Raw genomic sequence first — 17826 nt, 5'->3', positions numbered from 1 at the left:
ATGTGCTAAGTATTAAACCCTTTGTGATCTGAAGTGAGGTAAGATGTAAGAATGCATTGTGGGAGTCAAAAGACTAAAAACAGCCTGATGTCATTCGGAATTAGGTGCTTGTAACCTGCCTCAACTTTCTTGCAGGTTTGAGATAAACTTCAAGACCGGGCAGTCTGACAAGGATGACTATGCTTTCCACTTCAACCCCCGATTTAACTCGAATGTGTTCATGAACACGCGCACAAATGGAGTATGGGGGGCTGAAGAATTTGGTCCGGACAATCCCTTCAAAATTGGAGAAGCTTTTGACATGTTTATTGTCATAAAACCTGAAGGATATCAGGTACTGTGTGTGATTAATGAACCAAAACTCTCAAGATGCCCCAAACACAGCTATGAAGTAGTCTTCACACCGACCCCTTGCTTTCCATTCATCAGGTATACGTGAACGGCAATGAGCACTACCTATTCAAGCACCGGATACCACTTGAAAAAGTGTCTGCGATAACTATTAGTGGTCATGTGATTCTGAACCTTTTTGCCTTTGTACAAGTAAGTCAAATGTTTTTAACGGTTCTGCTTATACTCAAACTTGAACGATTCTGTGTGAGAAATCAGTGTTAATCTCGTGGTGAATGAAGATCTTTGTATGTACTTTATCTCTTCTTCCTCATTAGAAGTGGAGCACATCTATATTTGCTACACAAGTGAAGAGGGGCTTCTTGAGCTGGACGCCTTCCACCATACATTCGCAGCTCTCACTACCTATCCAAACTCCTGTGAGTGAAAGATCCTTTCTAGTGACTGCTTAGTTTGCAATGCAGAGGAAGCATTAAATAAATCTGCGGTGCATGAAAACTGTGTTTTAACCAAATGGTAGATTCTGCACTGTTGTGTCAAATCTGTGATGCCTCAGGAAATTCCAAATGCTCCTTTTCAATATGTTCAAAACCCACTACAAGGTCCCTGTTAAGATATGTCTGTGGTCTTCTTATTGTGTTTAATACAGGCCCTTCCTTATGTGGGTCCGATTTCCGGGGGACTGAAAGCAGGATTGGCTTTGTACCTGCAGGGAGTTGTTGGTAGTAAAGGTCCTGGGTACGTAATATATTTAGCAAAACTAATGTAAAAAAATTCATCAGAAAAAGATGCTTTTCATCAATCCACATTGAATATTGAAACATTTATGATTGGAAGTGCAATACTTTTAGGCTGTAGGAATGCATTATTGAACTTGAAGAATTGAAAAAGGTTTCTCGGCATTAGGATTAAGTTGCTTTGACACACCTCAACTTCCGTTCAGGTTTTTCATAAACTTCAAGACCGGGCAGTCTGAAAAGGATGATACTGCTTTCCAGTTCAACCCCCGACACAATTCAGATGTGGTCATGAACAGTTGCGAAAGTGGAGGATTGGGTGCTGAGGAATTTGTCCTTGACAACCCCTTCAAAGCGGGAGAAGCTTTTGAGATGTTTATTGTCATCAAACCTGAAGGATACCAGGTACAGTACATGCTTTGTGAAACCAAAAGCACAAGATGCCTTAATCGCAGCAAAGAAGTTGTGTTCACATCGACCCCTTGCTTTCAATCCATCAGGTACACATTAATGGCAAGGAGTACTACCTGTTCAATCATCGCATACCGCTGGAAAAAGTTTCAGCGTTACAAATTCAAGGAGATCTTGTCGTCAAACTTCTCGGCTTCATAACAGTAAGTAAAAAATCTCTTTATAAAATATGCTTGTTCTGTAGTCTAAATTAATCTGTTTAGTAAATCAATAAAAATAATGTGGAGAGAAAAGATCGATATAAATAAATGTATTTTCCCCTCTGATTAGAACTGGAACAAGCTGAGCTTTTTGCGCTGGGGCCTTTCCACCATCCAGTCAGAGTTCTCACTTCCAGTCCAAAACCCTGTGAGTGACAGAACATTTACTGTAACTTCTCAGTGTACATTAACGTGCAAGTACTTAAAGAAACAGTTGCACATAAAAACAGTTATTCAACACAACAAGCTAATGTCCCACCAAAATGTCAGAAATGCGACGCCTAAAGAACTCTTTTACTTCATTAAATACAAAACATGCTGCAGGGTCATGGGTAATACAGGACTGATGCCTCTTTATTTTGCCTGCTGCAGTCCCTTCCCTATGTAAGGCCGATTCCTGAGGGGCTGAAAGCAGGACTGGCCTTGTACTTTCAGGGAGTTGCTGGCACTACGGGTGACAAGTAAGCAATACTTTTACTAGCTAAATATCTGCAATCATATAAACAGTGTATGTACTCCTGGAATGTTGTTTAGGAAACAATGTATCCATCAGTATGTGCTAAGTATTAAAGCCTTTGTGATCTGAAGTGAGGTAAGATGTAAGAATGCATTGTGGCAGTCAAAAGACTAAAAACAGCCTGCTGTCATTCGGAATTAGGTGCTTGTAACCTGCCTCAACTTTCTTGCAGGTTTGAGATAAACTTCAAGACCGGGCAGTCTGACAAGGATGACTATGCTTTCCACTTCAACCCCCGATTTAACTCGAATGTGTTCATGAACACACGCACAAATGGAGTATGGGGGGCTGAAGAATTTGGTCCGGACAATCCCTTCAAAATTGGAGAAGCTTTTGACATGTTTATTGTCATAAAACCTGAAGGATATCAGGTACTGTATGTGATTAATGAACCAAAACTCTCAAGATGCCCCAAACACAGCTATGAAGTAGTCTTCACACCGACCCCTTGCTTTCCATTCATCAGGTATACGTGAAAGGCAATGAGCACTACCTATTCAAGCATCGGATACCACTTGAAAAAGTGTCTGCGATAACTATTAGTGGTCATGTGATTCTGAACCTTTTTGCCTTTGTACAAGTAAGTCAAATGTTTTTAACGGTTCTGCTTATACTCAAACTTGAACGATTCTGTGTGAGAAATCAGTGTTAATCTCGTGGTGAATGAAGATCTTTGTATGTACTTTATCTCGTCTTCCTCATTAGAAGTGGAGCACATCTATATTTGCTACGCAAGTGAAGAGGGGCTTCTTGAGCTGGACGCCTTCCACCATACATTCGCAGCTCTCACTACCTATCCAAACTCCTGTGAGTGAAAGATCCTTTCTAGTGACTGCTTAGTTTGCAATGCAGAGGAAGCATTAAATAAATCTGCGGTGCATGAAAACTGTGTTTTAACCAAATGGTAGATTCTGCACTGTTGTGTCAAATCTGTGATGCCTCAGGAAATTCCAAATGCTCCTTTTCAATATGTTCAAAACCCACTACAAGGTCCCTGTTAAGATATGTCTGTGGTCTTCTTATTGTGTTTAATACAGGCCCTTCCTTATGTGGGTCCGATTTCCGGGGGACTGAAAGCAGGATTGGCTTTGTACCTGCAGGGAGTTGTTGGTAGTAAAGGTCCCGGGTACGTAATATATTTAGCAAGACTAATGTCATAAAAAGTCATCAGAAAAATATGCTTTTCATCAATCCACATTGAATATTGAAACATTTATGATTGGAAGTGCAATACTTTTAGGCTGTAGGAATGCATTATTGAACTTGAAGAATTGAAAAAGGTTTCTCGGCATTTGGATTCAGTAGCTTTGACACACCTCAACTTCCACTCAGGTTTTTCATAAACTTTAAGACCGGGCAGTCTGAAAAGGTTGATACTGCTTTCCAGTTCAACCCCCGACACAATTCAGATGTGGTCATGAACAGTTGCGAAAGTGGAGGATTGGGTGCTGAGGAATTTGGCCCTGACAACCCCTTCAAAGCGGGAGAAGCTTTTGAGATGTTTATTGTCATCAAACCTGAAGGATACCAGGTACAGTACATGCTTTGTGAAACCAAAAGCACAAGATGCCTTAATCGCAGCAAAGAAGTTTTCTTCACATCGACCCCTTGCTTTCAATCCATCAGGTACACGTTAATGGCAAGGAGTGCTACCTGTTCAATCATCGCATACCGCTGGAAAAAGTTTCAGCGTTACAAATTCAAGGAGATCTTGTCGTCAAACTTCTTGGCTTCATAAAAGTAAGTAAAAAATCTCTTTATAAAATATGCTTGTTCTGTAGTCTAAATTAATCTGTTTAGTAAATCAATAAAAATAATGTGGAGAGAAAAGATCGATATAAATAAATGTATTTTCCCCTCTGATTAGAACTGGAACAAGCTGAGCTTTTTGCGCTGGGGCCTTTCCACCATCCAGTCAGAGTTCTCACTTCCAGTCCAAAACCCTGTGAGTGACAGAACATTTACTGTAACTTCTCAGTGTACATTAACGTGCAAGTACTTAAAGAAACAGTTGCACATAAAAACAGTTATTCAACACAACAAGCTAATGTCCCACCAAAATGTCAGAAATGCGACGCCTAAAGAACTCTTTTACTTCATTAAATACAAAACATGCTGCAGGGTCATGGGTAATACAGGACTGATGCCTCTTTATTTTGCCTGCTGCAGTCCCTTCCCTATGTAAGGCCGATTCCTGAGGGGCTGAAAGCAGGACTGGCCTTGTACTTTCAGGGAGTTGCTGGCACTACGGGTGACAAGTAAGCAATACTTTCACTAGCTAATTATCTGCAATCATATAAACAGTGTATGTACTCCTGGAATGTTGTTTAGGAAACAATGTATCCATCAGTATGTGCTAAGTATTAAACCCTTTGTGATCTGAAGTGAGGTAAGATGTAAGAATGCATTGTGGGAGTTAAAAAGACTAAAAACAGCCTGCTGTCATTCGGAAATAGGTGCTTGTAACCTGCCTCAACTTTCTTGCAGGTTTGAGATAAACTTCAAGACGGGGCAGTCTGACAAGGATGACTATGCTTTCCACTTCAACCCACGATTTAACTCGAATGTGTTCATGAACACGCGCACAAATGGAGTATGGGGGGCTGAAGAATTTGGTCCGGACAATCCCTTCAAAATTGGAGAAGCTTTTGACATGTTTATTGTCATAAAACCTGAAGGATATCAGGTACTGTATGTGATTAATGAACCAAAACTCTCAAGATGCCCCAAACACAGCTATGAAGTAGTCTTCACACCGACCCCTTGCTTTCCATTCATCAGGTATACGTGAACGGCAATGAGCACTACCTATTCAAGCATCGGATACCACTTGAAAAAGTGTCTGCGATAACTATTAGTGGTCATGTGATTCTGAACCTTTTTGCCTTTGTACAAGTAAGTCAAATGTTTTTAACGGTTCTGCTTATACTCAAACTTGAACGATTCTGTGTGAGAAATCAGTGTTAATCTCGTGGTGAATGAAGATCTTTGTATGTACTTTATCTCGTCTTCCTCATTAGAAGTGGAGCACATCTATATTTGCTACGCAAGTGAAGAGGGGCTTCTTGAGCTGGACGCCTTCCACCATACATTCGCAGCTCTCACTACCTATCCAAACTCCTGTGAGTGAAAGATCCTTTCTAGTGACTGCTTAGTTTGCAATGCAGAGGAAGCATTAAATAAATCTGCGGTGCATGAAAACGTCTTGGTTACGTATGTAACCTCAGTTCCCTGATGGAGGGAACGAGACGTTGTGTCGAGAACGACAGATGGGGTTCGCCCTTGAGAACCAATCAACTCTGACTACTATAGAAAAGGCCAATGAAATTTGGCGAATGCAATTTGCATGCCGGGCTCCGCCCCCGGAAATCCGGTATAAAAGGAGGCCGGCGTGCAGCATTCACTTACCTTTGTTCTGAAGAGCCTGAGACCTCTCAAACTGCAGCAGAATACGATACGTGTTCGTGGCATAAGGGACACAACGTCTCGTTCCCTCCATCAGGGAACTGAGGTTACATACGTAACCAAGACGTTCCCTTTCTGTCGGTCTCTCGACGTTGTGTCGAGAACGACAGATGGGGTTGCCTATGGAAAACGCCACAACGCTGTATCGCGTCACAATCTCTAGCGAAGCGACGGTAACAAGCCTGGGCGTGTCATCTCGAAGCTTTCGTGAGACTGTAACCTTCCAGTGTGGTGGTCGGGGGGTTCCAGAGCTTTCTTGGAGAAAGATGGGTACAGCCCTGACCGGTAACTTTCACGGACGGGGCCTTAGCTCTCTATAGGCGAGAGGCCGTCCAGATCAGTTTACACCGGGTAAGCGCGACTCTTAATCAGAGAAGCGCTACAGAGGCCACCTCCTACCCGTGGGGAGGAATATGGTGGATATAGGTATGGTCTCGTCCTTGGAGGAGAACGCATGGAACGTGCGGACTGAGTAGTTAACCGCGAGGTGGAGGCCCACCTGGGGAAGCTCATGGGTTACCAGGAGTGGGAACCATTCTCATGAGGATACATCAGACGGAACAGCCCACGGAGGGGGTGTTACAGACGTCCGGTAGCACTAGGTCCGGTTAGAGCTATCTGTGATAGCTCACATGGTATCCCGGCCTAAGGGGGAAGGCTGCTCTGCCCAGCCAGCCCCCAGGGGGTGCTTGTTTGGTGATGGATGGAATGCCTATTCTTAACCAGTGTCTGGGTAAGAAGGGAGGCTGGTGAGGTACCAGTTTCTTAGCGATGTGTTCGGGTAAGAAGAAAAGGTAAATAGCACACTGACCCAACCTGTTAGAGGGTGGAAAGGTGCTTTCGCAGGCATACGCCCCCCCGGATGCAAGTCCTACATGTCGCCACGCAGGACGTGGGCTGACACCGGGTTTACGCGAAGGTTGTTAACCCTTGCGAAGGTGTTTGGGCATAGCCCAACCCGCAGCTCTACAGATGTCTGCTAGAGAGGCGCTTCTGCCAGTGTCCAGGAGGTGGCTAAACTCCGTGTGGAGTGAGCCCTCACTGCCAATGGGCATGGGAGATTCTGAGATCGGAATGCCGTCGTAACGGCGTCCACGACCCAGTGCGCCAGCCTCTGTTTGGAGACAGCCTTCCCCTTCTGCTGTCCTCCAACAGACACGGAGCTGGTCAGAGCTTCAGAGCTCTGCGTGCGGTCCAGTACGTACTGGACACAACACTAATCGGGTTGGGTCTTCCTCCCCTATGGGGAGCGCCTGCAAGTTCAACACTTGGCCCCGGAGGGAGTAGTGGGAACTTCTTGGGCACGCATCCGGGCCTGGGTCTCAAGATAACGTGAGAGTTTCCAGGGCCGAGTTTAAGGCAATCCAGGGACACGGAGGATGCTCGGTGGTCCCCTACCCTCTTGAAGGAAGTGAGCGCCGTCAGGAGGGCCGTCTTACTCTATGAGGAAGATCGGAACCTCCGAGGGGCTCTTTGGGGGGCCCTGAGGCTCCCCAGGACCACTTAGGGTCCCAAGAGGGTATGGAGCGGAGATGAAGCGGATTCCGCCCTCTCGCTGCTTAGGAACCTGGAGACCAGGTCGTGTTGCCCTAGAAACTTTCCACCGACTGAGTCGTGATGAGTGGCAATAGCGACTACATACACTTTCAGTGTGGAAGGGAGATGTTAGTCTCCAGTCTCGTGAGGAGGGGAACACAATCCTGATCAAGCACCTCAGTGGGTCTTTCTCGTTGAGAAAGACACCAGGACGAGAAGAGGCACCGTCTAGAGGCGTGTAACCGCCTAGTAGATGGGGCCCTAGCCTGGGTGATGGTCTCAGCCGTATAGGGGGAGTAGCCATCTTAGGATCTTCTCGTCCCGTCTAGAGACCAGACATGGGTGTTCCAGAGGTCTGATCTGGGATGCCAGAACGTGTCCTTCCCCTGAGAGAGCAGGTCCTCTGTCAGGGGAATGGTTCAGGGGGAGTCGCTGTCCAGAGCATCGGCTCTGAGGCCAAGTGCGGTTAGACCGGTGTGGTGTAACCAATAACACTTGGTGCTCCTGCTCCCTGACCTTGCACAGAGTCTGTACAAGAAGGCTCCTGGGGGGGGGAAGGTGTGCTTCCGCCCATCCCGCGGCCAGCTGTGCGCAAGGATATCCGTGCCGAGGGCAGGGACTATCAAGCGGGCAAATGGTGGTGTTACGGGAGGTGAACAGGTTTTACCTGGGCCTACCCGAACAGCCTCCAAATGAGCTGGACTGCACGGGGGTGGAGTCGCCACTCTCCACGAGGCATAAACTGGCGAGAAAGCACGTCGGCTGTCTAGTTCAGTTTGCCCGGGGTGTGTGGCCTGCAGGGAACGAGTCACCTGTTGACTCCACCGGAGGAGGCGTCGAGCAAGTTGTGTTTAGCTGCTGTGTGCGAACGCCACCCTGACGATCTGTATTCGCTACAGCTATAGTGCTGTCCTCGGAACAGCACGTGCATGTCTCGCACGAGAGGCCGTAGCCTGCTCAGTGCAAGTAGCATAGCCCACAACTCTTGGCAATTGATATGCCAGCGCAGGCGGGGGTTCGTCCAAGACCCCACCTGCGTGCCCGTTGCACACTACACCGCACCCCTGCAGGGAGACTTCAGTCGTCACCACGACCTGCCTCATAACCTGCTCAAAGGGACCTGAGTCCGTCGAAAAAGTCATAAAGACTAGGGGTTATGGTGCGTCGGCAGCAGGGCGGCATCACCATGCGCCTGCTGCCGGTGTGCCACGCTCTCCTCGGAACTCGACTCTGAAACCAGTGTTGGAGCGGTGTCATGTGCATCAACTCGAGGGGTATTAACCCGCGAGGACGCCATGTGTCCCAGGAGCCTCTGAATTGTTTCAGGGGGACCGCTGTCTGCCTAAAATGTTCATTTCAGACAGTTCAACACTGGTTGGGCACAACTGCGGACAGGTGTGCCGACATGGTGACAGAGCTGAGTTCCATACCGAGAAAGAGGATGCTCTGCACTGGGGAGAGCTTGCCCCTCTCTTGGTTGACCTGGAGTCCCAATCGACCTAGGTGCCGGAGCACCAGGTCCCTTTGTGTACATAACAGATCTCGCGAGTGTGCCAAGATAGGCCAGTCGCTGAGATAGTTTAGTACCCGCTCGCCTTCCTCCTCTCAGGGAGAAAGGGCGGTCAGGGACAGACCGAAAGGGAGGACTCTGTACTGATATGCCCGCCTCTCGCACGCGAACCGTGGGAACGGCCGGTGTCGAGGAGGATCGAGACATGAAAGTAAGCGTCCTTCAGGTCGATTGCCACGAACCAATCCTGACACCTCATAGATGTCAGGACGCGCCTCTGTGTGAGCACCCTGAATGGCAGCTTGTGAAGGTGCTCTGTTCAGGGTACGCAGCCTTTGGGGGCAACCCGCCGTCTTTCTTGGGAACGATGAAGTGCGGGTGGTGACCCACTGAACATCTTGGTTTTGAGGGACGAACTCGATGCCTGTTTTGCCAGAAGGGTGGTGACCTCTACCCGAAGTACGGAGGCGTCCCTGCCTCTGACAGAGGGAGAGATGATGCCCCGAAACTTGGGTGAGTCTCTGGCGAACTGGATCGAGTAACCAAGACGGACCGCCCTCATTAGCCAGCGAGACAGTGTGGGCAGCTCTCGAGCTCCCAGGGACTGTGACAGGGTGACCAAGGGGACGGTCTGCTTCATCATTCCCACGGGGGGTGGTTCGTCGGCTGGCGGAGCTAACCATGTCGCGGGGAGTCCCCGGAGGGAAGGTTTTTGCTCCGCCTGCTTACCTGCCTGGCGGGACAACGGCACGCACTGTCGGTTTGAGAGTGGTGACGGCTGTCGTATGTGTACGACCTCACGCCTCGCCAGGGTGTGAGGTCGGTTCGCCGAGCACAGTCCAGTGGAGTGTGCGATCGGCTGCAAGTAAACCCGGGGAGAACAGAAAACTCAGTGAGTAAGTGGGCGCCAAGCCCTAACAAGGGCCCGGCTTTGGTGACGAGGCAGGAGTCGTCCCGTACCGACCGATCAGAGCCGTGGCTGTGAAGGTTCGGGCCCGATGTTGTTCTCCCTGGGGTCTTCCCGTCAGTGTCCCTTCTCGCGAGGAGGTTGCTGACGGGGTGGAGGTTTGTAGGCGGCCGAGTCGCGGCGTGAAAAAAAATGTGGTTAATTGCCACTGTCTGCTTCGCCGTCAAAAAACTGCTGAGCGCAGTCCTCGACGGTGTTACCAACAACCCACCCTGCGAGATGAGTGCATCAAGAAAGCGGACTTCCTTGCTGTCACTCTTCTGCACAAGGTATAGCCGGGGGTGTCTCTCCTGGACCACTACCGTGGACATCGTCCGACCCAGGGCCCGTGCCGCCGCCTTAGTCGCCCGTAGAGCGCTGTCAGCGGTGGCACGGAGATCCTGCATTATACCCGGGTCGGCCTTACCCTCGTGGAGCCCTCTCAACGCCCTGGCCTGGCGGACCTGCAGGATGGCCAAGGCATAGAGAGAGGAGGCAGCCTGGCCCGCAACATCGCAAGCTTTCGACACCAGTGATGCCGAAGTCTTACGTGCTTTGGACGGTAGGAGTGGTCGATCCCCCCCCAGGTGGTAGCCGTCCGCGGCACAGGTGCACCGCAGGCGGACGTTCCACCCGGGGGATCTCGACGCAGTCCTTGGCTGCCTCACCATCGAGGGAAGTAAGGGAGCCGGAGCTGGTTTCACTGGAACGGTCCGTGAGTGGAGCGTTCCAAGTTTTACACAGCTCCTCATGCACCTCCGGGAAAAACATGGCACCCGGGGTGGGCGCGGTTTGCACCGCGCACCGACCTCGGGAACCACGCATCCCCGGGTTAGCACGGATGACATCACTTCTGCTTCCTCCTGAACTCGACCGCTGGGGGTGGAGTTTGGATTCGGCAGAGTCGGATGCCAGTCTCCCTCCGATGCTGCGAGCGACATCTCATCTACGTCACACATCGTTTCCGAGTGTGTGCGTGAGGATCCGGACGGTATGCCACCGCCGGTTGGGGAACGTTCAGAAGAGCGAATCGGGGTGCGATCGGCCCGTGAGCACTTGGCTGGCGGGTTTACGTTCGCAGAGTTCCCCGTATCACTAACGCTGCTAACGTGGGTGGTCATCGGGGCCGTAGCCACAGATGTCACAGCCCGGGTAGCAGACGAAATGGTGGCTGGTTCCCGTAGGAAGACAGCCACCCGTGACCGCAACTTCTGAATGACAATCTGCCCGCAGTGCAGGCAGATGTGTCAACGAACGCTGCTTCAGTGTGCTGGACGCCCAGACACCTAATGCAGCGATCGTGTCCATCCCCCTCCTCGATGAGGGTGCCGCACCCAAGAGAACAGCGGGACATGCCGCGCTGGAGAATGCTCAGTCAGTCCTGAAAAGGACTTTTAGAAAAAATCTCTAACACCTCCGGAACCGCCGAGACGCCCAGGGGAAGGTCGCTGCAGGAAGGGACGATCCGCTGTAACACGTCGTAGCACCAGCGTGTAGTTGTAGAGGATTGAATCCTGAGTTGTACTCATGAGCGATGGCTCTGAAGAACAAAAGGTAAGTGAATGCTGCACGCCGGCCTCCTTTTATACCGGATTTCCGGGGGCGGAGCCCGGCATGCAAATTGCATTCGCCAAATTTCATTGGCCTTTTCTATAGTAGTCAGAGTTGATTGGTTCTCAAGGGCGAACCCCATCTGTCGTTCTCGACACAACGTCGAGAGACCGACAGAAAGGGAACTGTGTTTTAACCAAATGGTAGATTCTGCACTGTTGTGTCAAATCTGTGATGCCTCAGGAAATTCCAAATGCTCCTTTTCAATATGTTCAAAACCCACTACAAGGTCCCTGTTAAGATATGTCTGTGGTCTTCTTATTGTGTTTAATACAGGCCCTTCCTTATGTGGGTCCGATTTCCGGGGGACTGAAAGCAGGATTGGCTTTGTACCTGCAGGGAGTTGTTGGTAGTAAAGGTCCCGGGTACGTAATATATTTAGCAAGACTAATGTCATAAAAAGTCATCAGAAAAATATGCTTTTCATCAATCCACATTGAATATTGAAACATTTATGATTGGAAGTGCAATACTTTTAGGCTGTAGGAATGCATTATTGAACTTGAAGAATTGAAAAAGGTTTCTCGGCATTTGGATTCAGTAGCTTTGACACACCTCAACTTCCACTCAGGTTTTTCATAAACTTCAAGACCGGGCAGTCTGAAAAGGATGATACTGCTTTCCAGTTCAACCCCCGACACAATTCAGATGTGGTCATGAACAGTTGCGAAAGTGGAGGATTGGGTGCTGAGGAATTTGGCCCTGACAACCCCTTCAAAGCGGGAGAAGCTTTTGAGATGTTTATTGTCATCAAACCTGAAGGATACCAGGTACAGTACATGCTTTGTGAAACCAAAAGCACAAGATGCCTTAATCGCAGCAAAGAAGTTTTCTTCACATCGACCCCTTGCTTTCAATCCATCAGGTACACGTTAATGGCAAGGAGTGCTACCTGTTCAATCATCGCATACCGCTGGAAAAAGTTTCAGCGTTACAAATTCAAGGAGATCTTGTCGTCAAACTTCTTGGCTTCATAAAAGTAAGTAAAAAATCTCTTTATAAAATATGTTTGTTCTGTAGTCTAAATTAATCTGTTTAGTAAATCAATAAAAATAATGTGGAGAGAAAAGATCGATATAAATAAATGTATTTTCCCCTCTGATTAGAACTGGAACAAGCTGAGCTTTTTGCGCTGGGGCCTTTCCACCATCCAGTCAGAGTTCTCACTTCCAGTCCAAAACCCTGTGAGTGACAGAACATTTACTGTAACTTCTCAGTGTACATTAACGTGCAAGTACTTAAAGAAACAGTTGCACATAAAAACAGTTATTCAACACAACAAGCTAATGTCCCACCAAAATGTCAGAAATGCGACGCCTAAAGAACTCTTTTACTTCATTAAATACAAAACATGCTGCAGGGTCATGGGTAATACAGGACTGATGCCTCTTTATTTTGCCTGCTGCAGTCCCTTCCCTATGTAAGGCCGATTCCTGAGGGGCTGAAAGCAGGACTGGCCTTGTACTTTCAGGGAGTTGCTGGCACTACGGGTGACAAGTAAGCAATACTTTCACTAGCTAATTATCTGCAATCATATAAACAGTGTATGTACTCCTGGAATGTTGTTTAGGAAACAATGTATCCATCAGTATGTGCTAAGTATTAAACCCTTTGTGATCTGAAGTGAGGTAAGATGTAAGAATGCATTGTGGGAGTTAAAAAGACTAAAAACAGCCTGCTGTCATTCGGAAATAGGTGCTTGTAACCTGCCTCAACTTTCTTGCAGGTTTGAGATAAACTTCAAGACGGGGCAGTCTGACAAGGATGACTATGCTTTCCACTTCAACCCCCGATTTAACTCGAATGTGTTCATGAACACGCGCACAAATGGAGTATGGGGGGCTGAAGAATTTGGTCCGGACAATCCCTTCAAAATTGGAGAAGCTTTTGACATGTTTATTGTCATAAAACCTGAAGGATATCAGGTACTGTATGTGATTAATGAACCAAAACTCTCAAGATGCCCCAAACACAGCTATGAAGTAGTCTTCACACCGACCCCTTGCTTTCCATTCATCAGGTATACGTGAACGGCAATGAGCACTACCTATTCAAGCACCGGATACCACTTGAAAAAGTGTCTGCGATAACTATTAGTGGTCATGTGATTCTGAACCTTTTTGCCTTTGTACAAGTAAGTCAAATGTTTTTAACGGTTCTGCTTATACTCAAACTTGAACGATTCTGTGTGAGAAATCAGTGTTAATCTCGTGGTGAATGAAGATCTTTGTATGTACTTTATCTCGTCTTCCTCATTAGAAGTGGAGCACATCTATATTTGCTACGCAAGTGAAGAGGGGCTTCTTGAGCTGGACGCCTTCCACCATACATTCGCAGCTCTCACTACCTATCCAAACTCCTGTGAGTGAAAGATCCTTTCTAGTGACTGCTTAGTTTGCAATGCAGAGGAAGCATTAAATAAATCTGCGGTGCATGAAAACTGTGTTTTAACCAAATGGTAGATTCTGCACTGTTGTGTCAAATCTGTGATGCCTCAGGAAATTCCAAATGCTCCTTTTCAATATGTTCAAAACCCACTACAAGGTCCCTGTTAAGATATGTCTGTGGTCTTCTTATTGTGTTTAATACAGGCCCTTCCTTATGTGGGTCCGATTTCCGGGGGACTGAAAGCAGGATTGGCTTTGTACCTGCAGGGAGTTGTTGGTAGTAAAGGTCCCGGGTACGTAATATATTTAGCAAGACTAATGTCATAAAAAGTCATCAGAAAAAGATGCTTTTCATCAATCCACATTGAATATTGAAACATTTATGATTGGAAGTGCAATACTTTTAGTCTGTAGGAATGCATTATTGAACTTGAAGAATTGAAAAAGGTTTCTCGGCATTTGGATTCAGTAGCTTTGACACACCTCAACTTCCACTCAGGTTTTTCATCAACTTCAAGACCGGGCAGTCTGAAAAGGATGATACTGCTTTCCAGTTCAACCCCCGACACAATTCAGATGTGGTCATGAACAGTTGCGAAAGTGGAGGATTGGGTGCTGAGGAATTTGGCCCTGACAACCCCTTCAAAGCGGGAGAAGCTTTTGAGATGTTTATTGTCATCAAACCTGAAGGATACCAGGTACAGTACATGCTTTGTGAAACCAAAAGCACAAGATGCCTTAATCGCAGCAAAGAAGTTTTCTTCACATCGACCCCTTGCTTTCAATCCATCAGGTACACGTTAATGGCAAGGAGTGCTACCTGTTCAATCATCGCATACCGCTGGAAAAAGTTTCAGCGTTACAAATTCAAGGAGATCTTGTCGTCAAACTTCTTGGCTTCATAAAAGTAAGTAAAAAATCTCTTTATAAAATATGCTTGTTCTGTAGTCTAAATTAATCTGTTTAGTAAATCAATAAAAATAATGTGGAGAGAAAAGATCGATATAAATAAATGTATTTTCCCCTCTGATTAGAACTGGAACAAGCTGAGCTTTTTGCGCTGGGGCCTTTCCACCATCCAGTCAGAGTTCTCACTTCCAGTCCAAAACCCTGTGAGTGACAGAACATTTACTGTAACTTCTCAGTGTACATTAACGTGCAAGTACTTAAAGAAACAGTTGCACATAAAAACAGTTATTCAACACAACAAGCTAATGTCCCACCAAAATGTCAGAAATGCGACGCCTAAAGAACTCTTTTACTTCATTAAATACAAAACATGCTGCAGGGTCATGGGTAATACAGGACTGATGCCTCTTTATTTTGCCTGCTGCAGTCCCTTCCCTATGTAAGGCCGATTCCTGAGGGGCTGAAAGCAGGACTGGCCTTGTACTTTCAGGGAGTTGCTGGCACTACGGGTGACAAGTAAGCAATACTTTCACTAGCTAATTATCTGCAATCATATAAACAGTGTATGTACTCCTGGAATGTTGTTTAGGAAACAATGTATCCATCAGTATGTGCTAAGTATTAAACCCTTTGTGATCTGAAGTGAGGTAAGATGTAAGAATGCATTGTGGGAGTTAAAAAGACTAAAAACAGCCTGCTGTCATTCGGAAATAGGTGCTTGTAACCTGCCTCAACTTTCTTGCAGGTTTGAGATAAACTTCAAGACGGGGCAGTCTGACAAGGATGACTATGCTTTCCACTTCAACCCCCGATTTAACTCGAATGTGTTCATGAACACGCGCACAAATGGAGTATGGGGGGCTGAAGAATTTGGTCCGGACAATCCCTTCAAAATTGGAGAAGCTTTTGACATGTTTATTGTCATAAAACCTGAAGGATATCAGGTACTGTATGTGATTAATGAACCAAAACTCTCAAGATGCCCCAAACACAGCTATGAAGTAGTCTTCACACCGACCCCTTGCTTTCCATTCATCAGGTATACGTGAACGGCAATGAGCACTACCTATTCAAGCACCGGATACCACTTGAAAAAGTGTCTGCGATAACTATTAGTGGTCATGTGATTCTGAACCTTTTTGCCTTTGTACAAGTAAGTCAAATGTTTTTAACGGTTCTGCTTATACTCAAACTTGAACGATTCTGTGTGAGAAATCAGTGTTAATCTCGTGGTGAATGAAGATCTTTGTATGTACTTTATCTCGTCTTCCTCATTAGAAGTGGAGCACATCTATATTTGCTACGCAAGTGAAGAGGGGCTTCTTGAGCTGGACGCCTTCCACCATACATTCGCAGCTCTCACTACCTATCCAAACTCCTGTGAGTGAAAGATCCTTTCTAGTGACTGCTTAGTTTGCAATGCAGAGGAAGCATTAAATAAATCTTCGGTGCATGAAAACTGTGTTTTAACCAAATGGTAGATTCTGCACTGTTGTGTCAAATCTGTGATGCCTCAGGAAATTCCAAATGCTCCTTTTCAATATGTTCAAAACCCACTACAAGGTCCCTGTTAAGATATGTCTGTGGTCTTCTTATTGTGTTTAATACAGGCCCTTCCTTATGTGGGTCCGATTTCCGGGGGACTGAAAGCAGGATTGGCTTTGTACCTGCAGGGAGTTGTTGGTAGTAAAGGTCCCGGGTACGTAATATATTTAGCAAGACTAATGTCATAAAAAGTCATCAGAAAAAGATGCTTTTCATCAATCCACATTGAATATTGAAACATTTATGATTGGAAGTGCAATACTTTTAGGCTGTAGGAATGCATTATTGAACTTGAAGAATTGAAAAAGGTTTCTCGGCATTTGGATTCAGTAGCTTTGACACACCTCAACTTCCACTCAGGTTTTTCATAAACTTCAAGACCGGGCAGTCTGAAAAGGATGATACTGCTTTCCAGTTCAACCCCCGACACAATTCAGATGTGGTCATGAACAGTTGCGAAAGTGGAGGATTGGGTGCTGAGGAATTTGGCCCTGACAACCCCTTCAAAGCGGGAGAAGCTTTTGAGATGTTTATTGTCATCAAACCTGAAGGATACCAGGTACAGTACATGCTTTGTGAAACCAAAAGCACAAGATGCCTTAATCGCAGCAAAGAAGTTTTCTTCACATCGACCCCTTGCTTTCAATCCATCAGGTACACGTTAATGGCAAGGAGTGCTACCTGTTCAATCATCGCATACCGCTGGAAAAAGTTTCAGCGTTACAAATTCAAGGAGATCTTGTCGTCAAACTTCTTGGCTTCATAAAAGTAAGTAAAAAATCTCTTTATAAAATATGCTTGTTCTGTAGTCTAAATTAATCTGTTTAGTAAATCAATAAAAATAATGTGGAGAGAAAAGATCGATATAAATAAATTTATTTTTCCCTCTGATTAGAACTGGAACAAGCTGAGCTTTTTGCGCTGGGGCCTTTCCACCATCCAGTCAGAGTTCTCACTTCCAGTCCAAAACCCTGTGAGTGACAGAACATTTACTGTAACTTCTCAGTGTACATTAACGTGCAAGTACTTAAAGAAACAGTTGCACATAAAAACAGTTATTCAACACAACAAGCTAATGTCCCACCAAAATGTCAGAAATGCGACGCCTAAAGAACTCTTTTACTTCATTAATTACAAAACATGCTGCTGGGTCATGGGTAATACAGGACTGATGCCTCTTTATTTTGCCTGCTGCAGTCCCTTCCCTATGTAAGGCCGATTCCTGAGGGGCTGAAAGCAGGACTGGCCTTGTACTTTCAGGGAGTTGCTGGCACTACGGGTGACAAGTAAGCAATACTTTCACTAGCTAATTATCTGCAATCATATAAACAGTGTATGTACTCCTGGAATGTTGTTTAGGAAACAATGTATCCATCAGTATGTGCTAAGTATTAAACCCTTTGTGATCTGAAGTGAGGTAAGATGTAAGAATGCATTGTGGGAGTCAAAAGACTAAAAACAGCCTGCTGTCATTCGGAATTAGGTGCTTGTAACCTGCCTCAACTTTCTTGCAGGTTTGAGATAAACTTCAAGACCGGGCAGTCTGACAAGGATGACTATGCTTTCCACTTCAACCCCCGATTTAACTCGAATGTGTTCACTGAACACGCGCACAAATGGAGTATGGGGGGCTGAAGAATT

The 17826-nt window shown here is 46.4% G+C and overlaps 1 protein-coding gene and 1 long non-coding RNA gene across 2 annotated transcripts; both read left to right on the top strand.

The window, feature by feature from the left end:
- The first annotated feature begins 2750 nt into the window (after window positions 1–2750).
- LOC130435192 (uncharacterized) lies at window positions 2751–3401 on the top strand. Its single transcript, XR_008908787.1, has 3 exons — window positions 2751–2856; window positions 2982–3083; window positions 3314–3401. It is a non-coding gene; the product is annotated as an uncharacterized LOC130435192 (long non-coding RNA).
- Window positions 3402–3693: 292 nt separating this feature from the next.
- On the top strand, window positions 3694–17820 carry LOC130435983 (uncharacterized). Its single transcript, XM_056766877.1, has 28 exons — window positions 3694–3807; window positions 3903–4016; window positions 4144–4221; window positions 4446–4534; window positions 4764–4962; window positions 5058–5171; window positions 11621–11709; window positions 11916–12114; window positions 12210–12323; window positions 12451–12528; window positions 12753–12841; window positions 13071–13269; window positions 13365–13478; window positions 13604–13705; window positions 13936–14024; window positions 14231–14429; window positions 14525–14638; window positions 14766–14843; window positions 15068–15156; window positions 15386–15584; window positions 15680–15793; window positions 15919–16020; window positions 16251–16339; window positions 16546–16744; window positions 16840–16953; window positions 17081–17158; window positions 17383–17471; window positions 17700–17820. Exons 1-28 carry the CDS (start codon window positions 3694–3696, stop codon window positions 17818–17820), a joined length of 3366 nt encoding a protein of 1121 aa, XP_056622855.1.
- The last annotated feature ends 6 nt before the right edge of the window (window positions 17821–17826 follow it).

Source organism: Triplophysa dalaica, chromosome 14 (genome assembly GCF_015846415.1).
Source record: "Triplophysa dalaica isolate WHDGS20190420 chromosome 14, ASM1584641v1, whole genome shotgun sequence".
Taxonomy (NCBI): Eukaryota; Metazoa; Chordata; class Actinopteri; order Cypriniformes; family Nemacheilidae; genus Triplophysa; species Triplophysa dalaica.
Note: the sequence above shows the minus strand (reverse complement) of the source record. Positions and strands in the feature narration are given on the sequence as shown.

Excerpts from the sequence above, each read along its gene's own strand:
- LOC130435983 (XM_056766877.1), top strand. The coding sequence starts at position 3,694 with ATGAACAGTTGCGAAAGTGGAGGATTGGGTGCTGAGGAATTTGGCCCT. Across the intron at positions 4,222-4,445 it reads CACTTCCAGTCCAAAACCCT|TCCCTTCCCTATGTAAGGCC; the intron begins GTGAGTGACAGA and ends TGCCTGCTGCAG. Across the intron at positions 13,706-13,935 it reads CACTACCTATCCAAACTCCT|GCCCTTCCTTATGTGGGTCC; the intron begins GTGAGTGAAAGA and ends TGTTTAATACAG.